Consider the following 16,826-nt stretch of genomic DNA (forward strand, 5'->3'; position numbering starts at 1 on the left):
ACGATTAATCACATCCAAAATAAAAGTTTGTGTTTAAATAATATATGTGCGTGTATGGTGTATAATTATTATGTATATATAAATGCACACACATGCATGTATATATTTAAGAAATATTTGCATGTATATACTGTATATTCTTAAATATATACATGCATGTTTGTGTATTTATATATACATAATAATTATACACCGTACACACACATATATTATGTAAACACTAACTTTTATTTTGGATTTGATTCGTGATGGATCACGATTAATTGATTGCCTGGCACTAATGGAAATATTTACATTTATAATTTTCGCTCAAAAAATCACGTAACACTTTTCCTGAATATTTGACACATAATGTTGAGTAATTTGCCACAGAGGTTTTTTTGTTTGTTTAAATTAACTACATCTTTAAGAAGTGTCAACTTAATTTTTTTATATTCTGACAGTGCAACTAAGTTGGGACTGGACAGCCCTTGTTTCTGTTTTTTATTTGCTCATTTATTTACCAGTTGTTCTTCTATAGTATTGTAACAAATTAGCTCAAAGGGGAAATATTAATAATTATTCATAACTCGTTATAATTAATTATAAATATATGGATCAGTTAACCGAATTAACTTAAAGTGGCTGTCCGTAACTTTTTTTGTGTTCGAGATTTACAAAACTTATATAATTAGAATGTACAACATGAATCCATTTTCCAAACCGTGTTTTTGTCTTACTCTGAATCATTATGTACACTTATAATAAGTGTTTATATTGGGACTATTTCAGGCTGGTCTGGTGGGAACCGCTGAGGAGGAGCACAGTCCCTGCGTGACTCGCTATAGACATAAACAGAGAGAAGTAGCTCCGGCTGCAATGTTCTTCCGCAAGACCAGTGAACATTCAGTACTGATTGTCTATCAACTCTTCAGAAAGGATATTTTCTGTGGCCACAGAATAACTCTTTCTTAGCTTGTAGCTATGATTGATTCTTTAACCCTTAAATGCATGACTGTTTCGCCAAACATTCTTTCATATTCTTACCGGAGGGAAAATGTCGAGGGCTTTTCGAGATGGCGCATGCCTTGCAACCTGTCACGTACCTTCTAACGTCAGCTGCCATATTCGGCCACCATAAGTGCTCTTTTAGCAGCGAGAGGGTTTCATTGACCCCAGGGTGGCCAGTGGCCAGTGATGTGTGGGAAGTGTGTATTAGAGGAGTGCGCAGTGTCCGGGTAATGTAGAGCAGACCTGGTGGGCAACCTGGCGGAGCGTTGGTCGAGACATTGAAGGAGGGCAGAGTTTCCTCAGACAAGGTGATGGGGCTTATGAAAATGTTCTCAGGCAGAATGTGTTCTGGCTCTTCTGCCTTCTCTTCAGGACTATGGAGACGGAATAAAGCGTCCGCCTTAATATTCTTAGAACCAGGACGGTAAGCAACGGTGAAGTTGAAGCGAGTAAAGAACAATGCCCATCGTGCCTGTCATGGGTTTAGTCGCTTGGCGTCTCTTAGGTACTCTAGATTCTTGTGGTCCATCAAAACCAGGAATGGATGTTGGGAGCCCTCCAACCAATGCCTCCACTCCTCAAGAGCCAGCTTGATGGCTAACAGCTCCCTGTTGCAGATGTCGTAATTGACCTCCACCGGGTTGAGTTTGCTGGAGAAGGCGCATGGATGGAGTCCACTAGGATTCCCCTGCTGCTGGGACAAGACCGCTCCCACTCCTGTGGTCGAAGAGTCAATCTCGATGACAAAGGGCTTCTCAGGATCAGGATGAACAAGGAGGGGAGCGGTGGTGAAGGCTTGCTTGAGGGTCTCGAAGGCTTGGGTGGCAGCAGGTGTCCAGGACAGAGACTTGAGCTTGTTACGAAGGAGGGGAGTAAGTGGACTGGAGATGGTGCTGTAGTTCTGGATGAAACGGCAGTAGAAATTGGCGAATCTGGGAAATCTTTGGAGTTCATTGATGGTTGTGGGTGTGGGCCAGTTACGGATGGATTCCACCTTCCCCTCGTCCATCCGGATGCCACTGCTATCGATATTATAGCCAAGGAACTGCATTGAGGATTGGTGGAACGAACACTTCTTTGCCTTCAGGAATAACTGGAACTCTCTCAAGCGTTTCAGGACCTCCGCAACGTGGTGGCGATGGTACTCCGGGAGTAAATCAGGATGTCATTAATATAGACCAGAACTGACTTGTGGAGGAACTCCCGGAGTACCTCATGGATGAAGTCCTGGAATATGGAGGGGGCGTTGGCCAGTCCATATGGCATGACAAGATACACGTAGTGTCCAGTAGTGGTCACGAAGGCCGTCTTCCACTCATTCCTCTCACATATCCGGATGAGGTTGTAAGCGCAGTGGAGGTCCAACGTGGAGAAGACAGTGGCACCACGGAGATGTTCCAGCGCAGCGGGGACAAGAGGAAGGGGGTATAACGTAACTTGACAGTGATTCTTGAGGGCTTGGTAGTCAATACAAGGCCGCAAGCCTCCGTCCTTCTTAGCCACAAAAAAGAAGCTGGAAGCAGCAGGGGAAGTAGACGGGTGGATGTAACCTTGATCCAGTGTCTCCTTGATGTATTCCTCCATGGCCTTCTCCTCCGGATGTGACAGGGGATAAATCTTCCCACGGGGCACTGACTTACCCAGAAGGGGCACAAACTGGAAGGGTGACACCAGCAGCAGTTAGGTTCACAATAGTAGTGAGTGGCTTCATTTTATTTATCGAAGGAAGTATTGCACTCACCATGGGACGAGTAGGACGAATCGGGCACTTGGAGATGAAGTGCTCGGAGGAGCCACAATATAAACAGACTCTGGGCACCCCAGAGAAGGGCGCCGGTCTGGCCATGGGACAGGCATACACTGGTGGTGAAGGAGAGGCGGCGGTGTGTGCAGAAGTGGATGCTGGAGGAGGTGCTGGTTGGGTGGAAGGAAGTGCTCGGCGTACAGCATTCACGAGCTCTTGGAAAGGATCCCGGGTGCTCATACTGGTGCTCAGCGGTTGTGGTCCGGTCTTCTGTTACAACACAGAAGTGACAGAGACAAGGATGCAGGTAATGGAATGTTTATTTGAACAACCAGATGAGTGATCGGCAGTGCAGGTGAGTGAACATGGTAATGCCAGGATGCTGAGGTGGATAGCTGGATGACAATGTCCTTATACTTGCAGATGGAAATGAGTTGGAGACACACTGGAGCGGAGGAGACTTGGGAGTAATCACAGAAGACAAGGAACAACAAGGGAGACTTGGAGATAACACAGGAGACAGGTAAGTAGCTTGGTAGTTCTAGAGGTAAGCATAGAGGTTAGTCTTGATGCAAACGAGACCGGACAAAGACTGGGTGTGAGAGTGTGTCTTTCGTGCTGGAGGTGATTGCCGTGCTGATGAGGTGCAGGTGTGCATGATTAATACTCAGGAGAGGGAGTGTGCTGTGATTGGGTGAAGGTGGAGCCTGGCGTGTTTGTGACATATGTGTACATATATTAATAATTAATAATAATAATAATAATTAATTTTATTTAAGGCGCCTTTCAGAACACTCAAGGTCACCACACATCAAAGTAGCAATAATAAAAATAAATTACAAAAATACAATAAAAAATGAACAGTAAAGACCAATACCAATAAACCATAAAGAAATCAACATTTACAAACATGACCATCACAAACACAAAGTGCTAAAAGTGAGTGCACACAGTGATCACGAAGGAAAAGCTAGTCTAAATAAATGGGTTTCAAGTCTGGTTTTAAATTGAGGTAATGAATCAGAATTGCGGATGCTGACTGGGAGAGAGTTCCAGAGGCGAGGAGAAGCACGGCTAAAAGCCCGATGACCCATAGTGGTTAAACGAGCCGGGGGTGCATGGAGAAGACCCAATGAGGAAGAGTGAAGAGTTCGAGAAGGGGTGTAGGGCTGTAAGAGAGCTGAAAGGTAGGATGGAGCAAGGTTATGAAGAGATTTGTAAGTGAGGAGAAGAATTTTAAATTCAATCCGGGATTTGATAGGAAGCCAGTGAAGCTGCTGAAGTGATGGAGTAATAAGTTGAACTGATGGAGTCCGGGTTATTATTCGTGCAGCAGAATTTTGAATAAGTTGAAGTTTATGAAGAGATTTGTGTGGTAAACCAGATAAAAGAGAATTACAGTAATCAATGCGAGAGGTGATAAGCGAATGAACAAGAATAGCAGAACTATGCGGAGTGAGAAATGGACGGAGGCGAGAAACATTACGGAGATGAAAATAACAAGACCTGGTTATGTTATTAATGTGTGCTTCAAATGAAAGGGTGCTGTCAAAGATGACTCCCAAGTTCCTAACCTGACGGGAAGGAAAAACGGAGGAACCGTCAATGGATAATGCAAAATTGCCGGACCTGGACAGAATAGAATTAGTGCCTATGAGGAGTACTTCAGTTTTACTGCCATTCAGTTTGAGAAAGTTGGCAGAAAACCAGACTGTTATTTCCTGGAGGCAGTTGGTGAGACAGGCCGGCGGAAGAATGGAATCAGGGTGTGTGGATACGTAAAGCTGTGTATCATCAGCATAACAGTGGAATTTAAGACCAAATTTGGAGAAAATATTACCAAGCGGGATGAGATAAATTAGGAACAATAGGGGACCTAGGACAGAACCTTGGGGGACACCACAACTAACAGAAGAAGGTTGGGATTGAAAATTATTTAGTTGTACAAACTGTGTTCGGTTTGAAAGGTAAGACGTGAACCAGGCATAAGGAATACCATTGATACCAATAGCAGTTAAACGATTCAACAGAATATTGTGTGAAATGGTATCAAAGGCAGCACTTAAGTCCAGCAAAACAAGAATAGATAAAGACCCGCCATCAGCCGCCATTAACAGATTGTTAGTACTCTCAGTAAGGCGGTTTCTGTACTATGCTTAGGACGAAACCCTGACTGAAAGCACTCGTATAAGTTATTATTACAAAGGTGTGCATGGATCTGTGCTGCCACTGTTTTTTCAAGAATTTTAGAAATAAAAGGAAGATTAGAAATGGGACGGAAATTATCTAAATTGTTAGGGTCTGCACCAGGTTTCTTAAGGATTGGAATTATAGCAGCTTTTTTGAAAGATGATGGAACAATACCGGAACTAAGAGAGGAATGAATAATGCGAGTTATAAGAGAAGAAAGAAAAGAATAACAGTCCTTTACCAAATTAGTAGGTATAGGATCAAGTGAACATGTGGAAGATTTAGATTTATGAATAAGATGGGAAATATCTTGTTCAGATGGCAAGATAAAAGAAGAAAGAAAAGTAAGGGAAGAATCAATTGTGACAATGTATGGTGAATGGGTAGCCAAAGAGGCCAACTTTTGATGTATGGCGGTTATTTTGTCATTAAAAAAGGACATAAATCTTTCACAGTGAGCAGTGCAGTACAGATGTGCAGGAAGTGTGTCAGGTGGTTTCAAAATACGATTTACAGTGGAAGGCTTTAGTGTTACCATCTCCAGACTCAATTAAATGTGAATAAAAGTCATTTTTTGCAGCAGAAAGAGCATCTTTATAGAGATGAAGATGTTCACTATACAATTCTCTGTGTACCTTAAGTCCAGTTCGTTTATAAAGACGTTCCAGCCGCCGGCCTCTAGTTTTGAGCTGGCGAAGTTCAGGAGTAAACCAAGGCGCAGAGTGAGTGAATGATACAGTTCGCGTTTTAAGAGGTGCAAGAGTATCAAGAAGCTGCTGTAATTCAGTGTTATAAAAAGAGACCAAATCGTCAGGAGAAGTGAGATGGTCACTGAGTGGAAGATCAGTGATTGCAGCAGACAAGACTGATGGGTTGATATTTTTTATATTCCGAAATGTCATCAAGCGTTGTTGTCTGGATTTGGAGAGTGTAATCTTTACATTAAGAGAAAGCATTTTATGGTCAGATATAGGCATTGGAACTGCAGTACAGTCCATTGGTGTAATGCCTGAACAGCAAACGAGGTCCAGAGTGTGGCCTTTAGAGTGGGTGGGAAAATCCACATATTGCTGAAGACCAAAACTGTCAAGGCAGGAAATGAAATCCCTTGTAAGTGGGTTAGTGGCATTGTCCACATGAATGTTAAAATCACCCAGTAGAATAATGTTAGGTGAAAGTGTACATAGAAAGGTTAAGAATGCACCAAATTAATCTAAAAAAGTATTGCAGTATTTCGGAGGTCGATAGATAACAGCCAATACTGTAGGTGTTGGACCGCTGATAAGTAAAGCAGCTGATTCAAAGGAAGCATGCACTGGAACAGACAGCGGAGATGCTTTACAGATCGATTTGTGTAGTATCGCGAGACCTCCTCCACGTTTGGATATACGAGGCTGTGAGATGTAAACAAACCCAGGAGGGCACGCGTGGTTCAACTCTAAGAAGTCATTTTCTTGCTGCCAGGTCTCAACCAAGCAGAAGAAGTCAAACTTACGTTCAACGATGATGTCATTGATGAGGAGACCCTTGATTGATAGTGAACGGATGTTGAAAAGTCCCACTTTGAGTACATTTCCCAGCGGAGAAGTATTGTTAGTCGATCTGGCTACGCTAGTTAGCGCGCCCTGATCAACAGTCCGCCGTGTTTTCCTTGCTGCACGGGGAGCCGAGGTCCAAAAAGATCGTATAGCCTTCGAGTCATCATAGCTGAAACCTCGTCGAGACCCGCGATGGATGTATTTCGGACGAGGACGATGAACAATGTCCTGATACAGGTAGAGTGAAGGCGGGGGTTCAACTGCCGATGAAGTTCAGTCACTGTATACAGGAACAGCGAGGTCGCTGAGTGGAACACTGATGCCAAGATAGTCCAAACAATGGTGATACGTGTGAAAGGATGGTAAATCCACATTATGCCAGTCCACAGCAGAGTTTAGCAGGAGTAAGTAATTAAAAATGATAAAATAGAACTATAATAAAAAGTAAACAATTAAAAAACTTAAAACACTGAAAAAATATTACTAAAAAATATTACAAAAAAAATATTACAAAAAAAACCTAAAAATATAAATAATATAAAAATATTACATTTCCTTAAGGGAGACCTTGAGCTTAGTGAAGAAATCAGAAGTGATGAAGATCCCAAAGCACAATGTCAGAAAAAAAGCACAAACTTAAAATACCACAAACTATTAAAATGAGAAAACTTTACGACACACCTTAAGAATGAAAAATTTCAAGATGCTCTCAACCCCTAAACACTGTTAGGTAATAATAATAATAATAATAATAATAATAATTTGTTACATTTATATAGCGCTTTTCTAGGCACTCAAAGTGCTTTACATAGAAGGGGGGAATCTCCTCAACCACCACCAATGTGCAGCACCACCTGGATGATGCGATGGCAGCAATATTGCGCCAGAACGCCCACCACACACCAGCTTATGGTGGAGAGGAGACAGAGTGATGAAGCCAATCAGTATATATATATACACTCACCTAAAGGATTATTAGGAACACCATAATAATACTGTGTTTGACCTTCAGAGTTCGCCTTCAGAACTGCCTGTCTACGTGGCATTGATTCAACAAGGTGCTGAAAGCATTCTTTAGAAATGTTGGCCCATATTGATAGGATAGCATCTTGCAGTTGATGGAGATTCGTGGGATGCACATCCAGGGCATGAAGCTCCCGTTCCACCACATCCCAAAGATGCTCTATTGGGTTGAGATCTGGTGACTGTGGGGGCCATTTTAGTACAGTGAACTCATTGTCATGTTCAAGAAACCAATTTGAAATGATTCGAGCTTTGTGACATGGTGCATTATCCTGCTGGAAGTAGCCATCAGAGGATGGGTACATGGTGGTCATAAAGGGATGGACATGGTCAGAAACAATGCTCAGGTAGGCCGTGGCATTTAAACGATGCCCAATTGTCACTAAGGGGCCTAAAGTGTGCCAAGAAAACATCCCCCACACTATTACACCAGCCTGCACAGTGGTAACAAGGCATGATGGATCCATGTTCTCATTCTGTTTACGCCAAATTCTGACTCTACCATCTGAATGTCTCAACAGAAATCGAGACTCATCAGACCAGGCAACATTTTTCCAGTCTTCAACTGTGAGCTTGTGCAAATTGTAGCCTCTTTTTTCTATTTGTAGTGGAGATGAGTGGTACCCGGTGGGGTCTTCTGCTGTTGTAGCCCATCTGCCTCAAGGTTGTGTGTGTTGTGGCTTCACAAATGCTTTGCTGCATACCTCGGTTGTAACGAGTGGTTATTTCAGTCAAAGTTGCTCTTCTATCAGCTTGAATTAGTCTGCCCATTCTCCTCTGACCTCTAGGATCAACAAGGCATTTTCGCCCACAGGACTGCCGCATACTGGATGTTTTTCCCTTTTCACAACATTCTTTGTAAACCCTAGAAATGGTTGTGCGTGAAAATCCCAGTAACTGAGCAGATTGTGAAATACTCAGGCCGGCCCGTCTGGCACCAACAACCATGCCACGCTCAAAATTGCTTAAATCACCTTTCTTTCCCATTCTGACATTCAGTTTGGAGTTCAGGAGATTGTCTTGACCAGGACCACACCCCTAAATGCATTGAAGCAACTGCCATGTGATTGGTTGATTAGATAATTGCATTAATGAGAAATTGAACAGGTGCCATATATATATATATATATGGGGATGACTAGGAGGCCATGATGGACAGGGGCCAATGGGCAAATTTGGCCAGGATGCCGGGGTTACACCCCTACTCTTTATCGAAGGACATCCTGGGATTTTTAATGACCACAGAGAGTCAGGACCTCGTTTTAACGTCTCATCTGAAGGACGGTGCTTGTTACAGTATAGTGTCCCCATCACTATACTGGTTTGTTAGGACCCACACAGACAACAGGGTGAGCACTGCTGGCCTCACTAACACCTCTACCAGCAGCAACCTAGTTTTCCCAGTTGGTCTCCCATCCAGGTACTGACCAGGCTCAGCCCTGCTTAGCTTCAGTGGAAAACTAGTCTTGGGCTACAGGGTGATGGTAGGTAAAATACCACAAGATGGTGTTCATGTTTTTGTTGGTTTGTTTTGTTTTTATGTGTCATCTTGTTGTCTTCATTGCTACATGTTCCATTATGAAATTAATACTTAATTTTCATTTACAGATCAACAACCTTTTATGTTTGTAGATTGCACTATTGTACTGGGTACACAGAAGTCATAGGAGCAAATAGGTTCATATTTTTGAAAAGCTCTGCTACAATATACTTGGATTTGAATAAACATTTAACAGAAATACCCACACCAGCATAGTGCTCATTAGCTTTACTAATGCTAATATTGCACTATTGTGGAACCTCTCTCATGTTGGTCAGCAGCTGTGTAGCGCTAGTAGGAGGGTTCGGTTTCCAGTGATATGCATTGGTGACTTTGTCAAGCTGAATTTAAGTCTATTCAATACTCCATTAATTGTGGACCTTGATGTCATTGCATAGGCATAGCAGATTCCTCTGGTGATCCTGAAGAGGGAAGTCAGAAACAAACAATCAAAATGTTAAGGAAAATTAAAATTCCTGACTTCATGAAACGCCAGAAGAATTCAAAATCCCATGAAACTCCATCAGGTAACATTCTTTTCATGTATGCTATTCAAAATTAAAGGAACTATTTTACAAGGGTTTTCAAACTGTATAATAAAACAATCAACATGCCCATTTTCAGAAAAAATGAAGTTACTATAATAGAATTGTCTTCTCACATTCTGCAGTGGACCTGGATTTCAATGGGAACCTTGAACAGAACCGTCTGGCTAAAGCACAGCAGCAGCTTGTTGAAGCTGAGGAACGTGTCTTTGGTTTAAATGAAGTGGCCAAGGCAGAAGAAGAAGAGGAGGAGAAGTTGCAGACAGACCATGAGACCTTTATTTTGCGACTGAAGATGGCCATCAATGATTCTTTCAATGACGACAATCAGGAGACACTCAAGAGTGCTTTGACTTCAATACTTCAAGAGGAGGCACAGGACAGACGCTGGGCGGAAGTGTCTATGAATCAGCGTCCAATATGGAGGCCTGCAAAGTGCAGACAGATGCATGACATACTACTCCAGACAGTCGTGGAGAAACGAATGAAGAATCCAGATGAAAAGGAGAATAAGGTAGACCAGCTTTCTACCTCCTTGAAGAGAGAGGTGTGTCGAATGGGCAAACTAGTACAAAAAGACCTGCTCCGAGTGGTGCGAAATCTGAGAGAATGTTACCCACCAGACTTTGACATCTGCAGAAAGTATGCTCAACTCTACCATCAAACCTTCTCCACCAGACTCCAAGAGCTCTCCAGATCCTGTAGCGATTTTGAGGATTGCTTCTATATATTGAATTGGATTGTCAATTACTACCCAAAGTAAGGGCCAATTGGCATTTTCAAAATCATGGACTATTACTTCAAAAATTATATTATAAATTATACAACATTTTCAGAAATGTTAATATTCTTTAACATTGTTTTTCTTAGCGATGTACTGAAGCACAAAGAACTAGAGGAGCACATCAACAATTCATCACTTGGACCTTTGTTACCCGAAGAAGAGCTTAAGAGATTAGAGGAACAGTACTTCTCATACAAAGAGGTGATTCATGACTGGCGATATTAGAAAATGGTTAAATCAATAGTAAACTTTATTTCAGAATAACACAATTGCATAATCTAACAGATCATTATACAGTACAACTCTATTTCCAGAAAAGCTGGTACATTTTGTGATAGTAGTGCAGTAAAAAGTACAATATTATTTTTTGGAATGTTGTGAAGTAAAAGTTTTAAAGGTAAAAAGAAACCCTTTTATTTATGAAACGTAGTTCCCCTTCAAGGGAACTCGAGCTGCGTCACCGCTTTGGGAACGCCCCTGCGTGATTGCGTCGTGAAGCACGTATGTCATCAGTCCAATAGAGAGACGGAACGTCATAGGCGGGTGACGTCATAGACCCGGAAGCTAAAAAGCACACCGGCAAACACACGCCGTTAGCTTCTGTTGCCTTCAACAAGCGCTCTGTGTTATTCTGTCCAAGTGTCTTTGTGTTGTGTCTGAGTTCAGACTGTTTTGTTACGTTTGCACTATTCACCACATCGATACAAGAGAAAAGTGAGCGAACAGCGTTACAGACAGTGTGTTCCTCCCTGCTCACGTTACATCACGAGCGGGGATACACACTTGATGTGCGTTGTTTGTTTGGGAGAGCAGCACGCGCAGTCGGCACTCGAGGGTGCCGGCTGCGAGCATTGTGAGGCTCTGCCTCTTCGTGTGCTGCGATCCCGCCGGGCGCTCTTCGAGGAGGGCGTCCCGGTTAGCGCTCCCCACGGCACGGGTCCCGCTGCTGCTGAGGCTCAGCGGCGACTCATGTCGTGGGGTTCGCAAAAGGATCTGACGGAGGGGATGGAGACGGGCCCCGCCCTATCTCTTCCTTCACCCGCCAGATCCAGCGCTGCCTCTCTGGGATCGGGAGCCCGCTCTGCGGCTTCTCCCGCCCGGGGAGCGGCCGCGATACTGCAGCTATCTTCCTCCGAGGAGGTTGATGTCTGTAGCATCGATGCAGGGGGTGGAGACTCGTCACTTCATTCCCCTGCAAGTGAGGAGCTCATGGAGGTGCTGAGCAGAGCGGTGGCCAGACTACACATTGACTGGCCACACGAACATCATGAGCGAGCTGCCGTAAAAAGCAGACTCGACGAGCGCTTTCTCCCCGCGCACTCTGTTCAGCCTCCTCGAAGGAGTCTGCCGTTTTTCCCGGACCTCCACACCGAGGTGTCGAGGTCCTGGAAGCGGCCCGTGTCTGCACGCATTTTCACCCCGCAAACGTCTGTTTATAGTAATATCACGGGGTGTAAGAGACACGGTTACGGTCAGCTGCCTCGGGTTGAACAGACGCTTGCGAGCCATCTGTCACCCGAGTCTGCGTCAACCGTAAAGGCTCCGACTTTGCCCACAAAACCTCTGAAAGTGACATCATCGTTTGTGGGCAAAGCATATTCGGCAGCAGGTCAAGCCGCCGCGTGTCTGCACACTATGTCTATTGTGCAGGCATATCAGGCTGATCTGCTAAGGGACCTGGGGGAAAGCCACGAGATCGGAGTCGATACTATTAATGAACTTCGATCGACTGCCGATCTCGCTCTCCGTGCCACCAAGGAGACGGCCCGATGCGTCGGCCGTTCTATGGCAGCCCTAGTGGCCACGGAGAGACATTTGTGGCTTAATCTTACGGACATTAAGGAAAGGGACAAGAGTTTTTTGCTCGATGCGCCGCTGTCTCCGGAGGGCCTGTTCGGTGACGCTGTCACCACGGTTACCGACAGGTTCCTGGAGGCGAAAAAGCAGGCAGCGGCGCTCAAGCAGTTCCTTCCCCGTAAGCCCCAGGTCTCGTCTGCTGCTGGGCGGGAGCAGCAGATGCCGAGTACGAGCTCCTCACACAGGGCGCAGCAAAGAGTGAGTGTCGCCACTCGTACACCCCCGCAGAAAGGGTCGTCGGGTGCGCGGCGCTCACAGGCGCAGCCTTCTAACCCCAGGGCTGATCTGAGGACAGTCATTGTGGCGAGGAAGGCTGCGTCAAAGAAGTCCTGACGCCTCTGGGCCCAGGACAGTGAGGGTGGTCCCCTCCGCGGACGCACGGTGCTTACCGCTGTACACGGTACCCGTGCGTCCGCGGTACCCTCACGGGGTCAGTCCGCCAACCCCGCCCGAGTGCCGGGGCGCGGAGGGGCCCCGCGGGTCATTCGAGCATGGCCCGCACCCTCTTCGGAGGGAAATTATGCCGTTGAGTCAGTCGTTCCCTGCCGGTTCGCCGCTTCAGGGCGCTGCACTCGCGGTGCAGAGTACATCAGAGACCAGCCTCGAGAGGCTGGTTCCCTTAGTAGATTTTGTGTCAGAGTGGGAAAATCTGCCTCACATATCTCGTTGGGTCCTGCGATGTGTAAAGTTGGGGTACGCGATTCAGTTCAGATGCCGTCCCCCCAGCTTCAACGGGGTCCTCTCCACTGTGGTGGACCCGGTGCAGGCTCTGGTGATGACTCAAGAAGTACAGACTCTGCTGCAAAAGGGGGCTATAGAGAGGGTTCCCCCCCCGGACAGGGAGTCAGGCTTTTACAGCCGGTACTTCATAGTGCCAAAGAAGGATGGTGGGCTGCGCCCCATCTTGGATCTTCGCGTCCTGAACCGAGCCGTGGCAAAGCTCAAGTTCAGGATGCTGACACTCAAACAGATCGTGTCTCAGATCAGGTCCGAGGACTGGTTTGTCACGATAGATCTCAAAGATGCGTATTTCCATGTCTCCATCCTTCCGCAGCACAGGAAGTTCCTGAGGTTCGCTTTCAGGGGAGAAGCGTACCAATATCGGGTGCTTCCTTTCGGTTTAGCCCTTTCACCCCGCACGTTCACGAAGTGTGTGGACGCTGCTCTGGTCCCCTTGCGTTTGCAGGGGATCCGCATCCTCAATTACATCGACGACTGGCTGATACTAGCACAGTCAGCGCGTCTCGCGGTTCAGCATCGAGATGTTGTTCTCGCGCATATGAGGAGGTTGGGGCTGAGGCTCAACTCCAAGAAGAGTGTTCTCTCTCCTGTGCAGAAGATCACTTATCTCGGGGTGAGTTGGGATTCGGTCGCTATGCAGGCTCGTCTGTCGGAGCCTCGCGTGGGGTCAATCCTCTCAGCCGTGAAAGGGGTGAAGCTAGACCAGCCGCTCACTGTAAAGCAGTTTCAGAGACTGTTGGGTCTGATGGCAGCCGCGTCCAATGTTATTCCTTCGGGCCTGCTGTTCATGAGGCCGCTACAGTGGTGGCTCAAGACCAGGGGTTTTTCCCCGAGGGGGAACCCCTTTCGCGTAATCAAGGCAACGCGGCGGTGTCTCCGCACCTTGGTTATGTGGAAGGACCCCAGGTTCCTGACCCAGGGCCCGTCGCTGGGGGCACCGTGTCAGCGTACTTCTCTGACCACGGATGCCTCCCTGACGGGCTGGGGGGCGACCATGAGTGGTCGCTCGGCCCAGGGTCTGTGGCAGGAGCACCAGCGTTCATGGCATATAAATTGCCTGGAAATGTTGGCGGTGTTTCAGGCTCTGAAGCACTTCCTGCCGCATCTCAGGGGCCATCATGTGCTTGTACGCACAGACAGCACATCGGTGGTCTCCTACATCAACCATCAGGGGGGTTTGAGGTCTCGTCGCTTATACAAGCTGGCGCGCCTTATCCTCCTCTGGGCTCAGGGAAAATTGCTGTCAGTCAGGGCTATGTACATTCCTGGGCGGTTGAACGTGGAAGCAGACATCCTGTCGAGGCAGGGGCCAAGGCCCGGGGAGTGGAGACTCCACACCGATGTGGTGGAGCTCCTTTGGGAGAAGTTTGGCAGGGCCCAAGTGGACCTGTTCGCCACTCACGAGAACTCTCATTGTCATCTGTGGTTCTCCCTGTCGCCTCCAGCTCCTCTCGGACTGGATGCGATGGTACAGGAGTGGCCGAGGCTGCCCCTGTACGCTTTCCCCCCGATCGCTCTGCTTCCGGGAGTTCTAGAGAGAGTGCGCCGGGACGGGGCCCGTCTCCTTCTAGTAGCCCCGTTCTGGCCGGGCCGGGTATGGTTCTCGGATCTGGTGTCTCTCCTCGACGGCTCTCCCCTGGAGATTCCGTTCCGGAGGGACCTTCTCTCTCAGGCGGGCGGAGTTTTTGTTCACCCCCGCCCGGAGTTGTGGAAACTGTGGGCTTGGCCTCTGAGGGGACCCAGCTCATAAGTTCCGGTCTCTCAACTGAGGTTGTTGAGACCATTCTACACTCCAGAGCTCCTTCTACGAGGAAACTTTACTACCTGAAGTGGAGACTCTTCACCTTATGGTGTCGAGATCGCCTGCGGGATCCAGTTAACTGCCCTGCGAGCGTGGTGCTGGAGTTCCTGCAGGAGAGATTCTCTGCTGGGTTAGCCCCCTCCACACTAAAGGTGTACGTGGCGGCCATAGCTGCTTACCACACTCCTTTGAGTGGTGTTTCATTAGGGCGACACCCTCTAGTAACTCGTTTCCTCCGTGGAACCTTGAGGCTGAGACCTGTGACACGCACTAGGGTGCCGGCCTGGGACTTATCCATCGTCCTTCGAGGCCTTTCCGAGGCTCCCTTCGAGCCGCTCGAGGAAGTTCCTGAGAAATTTCTCACTTTCAAAACTATTTTTCTTCTTGCTATTTCTTCTCTTAAAAGAATTGGGGACTTGCAAGCCCTCTCTGTCGCACCCTCGTGCTTGGAGTTTGCCCCGGGTATGGCTAAGGCCTTTCTCTCTCCGAGGCCCGGGTATATTCCTAAGGTCCTCACTAATCCTGTGAGACCTATTGTGCTCCAGGCCTTCTGTCCTCCTCCCTTTGTGACGTCAGACCAGGAAAAGTTAAATCTGCTTTGTCCAGTTCGCGCCTTAGACGCCTATATCCACAGAGCTGCCCTGTGGAGAAAAACTGATCAGTTGTTTGTTTGCTACGGACCTCCATCCCGTGGGGGTCCGGTGTCAAAGCAGAGGATGAGCAAGTGGGTAGTCGAGGCTATCTCACTGGCTTATGGGGCGGCCGGACAGCCTTCTCCTTTGGCTGTTCGGTCCCACTCCACTAGGAGTATGGCTGCTTCCCAAGCTCTCTTGGCAGGGGCCTCCCTGCAGGAAGTGTGTGATGCGGCGGGGTGGTCCTCGCCGCATACTTTTGTCAGGTTCTATGAGCTAGACGTTAATACTACTCCGGGGTCTCGGGTACTCGCCTCGTAGCTTGCACAGGCGGGCATCCAGACTCGCATGGGGACGTGGGTATTCTCGTTCCCAAAGCGGTGACGCAGCTCGAGTTCCCTTGAAGGGGAACGTCTCGGTTACGACTGTAACCTTAGTTCCCTGAATAGGGAACGAGACGCTGCGTCACCCGGCCATACTCCTCGCATGCCCGCAAGCGCCTTGTTTCAGGCCTTCTTCAGAAGCTAACGGCGTGTGTTTGCCGGTGTGCTTTATAGCTTCCGGGTCTATGACGTCACCCGCCTATGACGTTCCGTCTCTCTATTGGACTGATGACATACGTGCTTCACGACGCAATCACGCAGGGGCGTTCCCAAAGCGGTGACGCAGCGTCTCGTTCCCTATTCAGGGAACTAAGGTTACAGTCGTAACCGAGACGTTCAGTAAAAAGTGCAACATTGCGCTTTGGAATGAGTGAAGTAAAAGTTTTCCAAAGAAAAACAGTGATGAAGTACATATACTTGAAAAATGTACTTGAGTCGCTGATGAAAGTCTGGGTGGTCCCTTTTATTTTTGGGACTAAGAACTCAATGCCCGTTTTTCCCAAAAACAAGCTGAAATGTGTACCCGTCTGAACGCAGAACACATTTCCACTGTCTTTTAGACCATCTAAGATGAGCTTGGGCCTGAGAACTAGGCAGCATCTCTGCATTGAGCAGATGTATAGCTTTCTCCTTGCGTAACAGATTCAAATTGTTCTGATGCAGCAGCAGACCGTTAAGTGACAACGGGTTTCCAAAGATCTCCTGAGTCCATGTGGCTGTATTTAACACAGTAGCATGATGGTTTTTCATGCAATGCCGTCTGAGGGCTGAGGTCTGAGATACCTGCTGTGATGTATGTTCGTGTAGATGCGGGAAGGAAGAAGACGGGGTCGGCGTAACTGGGACTGCACTTTATTTGATCTCACAATCTTTAAAACTGTCAAGTGCTCAGCGCGTTCAGAACTCATAAATTTTCCACTCAAAACATGTAACGTTGCAATTCAAACTCAATATCTTTCACACGTGTCTCCAAGTCAGTGTCTGCAGTCCCAGTTGTCAACTCTCTCTCCTCTCTCTCTCCAAACAGCAGCTTTTACGGTCTCTCCACGCCAATTACT

General features: G+C 47.0%; 1 protein-coding gene across 1 annotated transcript in view; it reads left to right on the forward strand.

The window, feature by feature from the left end:
* Positions 1–2,732: 2,732 nt before the first annotated feature.
* Positions 2,733–16,826, forward strand: part of tnfaip2a (tumor necrosis factor, alpha-induced protein 2a) — a gene marked incomplete at its 5' end in the record, with an annotated part of 60,450 nt that continues 46,356 nt past the window's right edge. The window contains 7 exons of the mRNA XM_079830772.1: positions 2,733–3,051; positions 3,158–3,257; positions 5,508–5,646; positions 7,024–7,078; positions 9,424–9,552; positions 9,696–10,329; positions 10,441–10,555. Coding sequence (XP_079686898.1) covers positions 2,733–3,051; positions 3,158–3,257; positions 5,508–5,646; positions 7,024–7,078; positions 9,424–9,552; positions 9,696–10,329; positions 10,441–10,555 — 1,491 coding nt within the window. The remainder of the gene's footprint in view (positions 3,052–3,157; positions 3,258–5,507; positions 5,647–7,023; positions 7,079–9,423; positions 9,553–9,695; positions 10,330–10,440; positions 10,556–16,826) is intronic.

This window comes from Gobio gobio, assembly GCF_949357685.1.
Source record: "Gobio gobio genome assembly, chromosome: 12".
Taxonomy (NCBI): Eukaryota; Metazoa; Chordata; class Actinopteri; order Cypriniformes; family Gobionidae; genus Gobio; species Gobio gobio.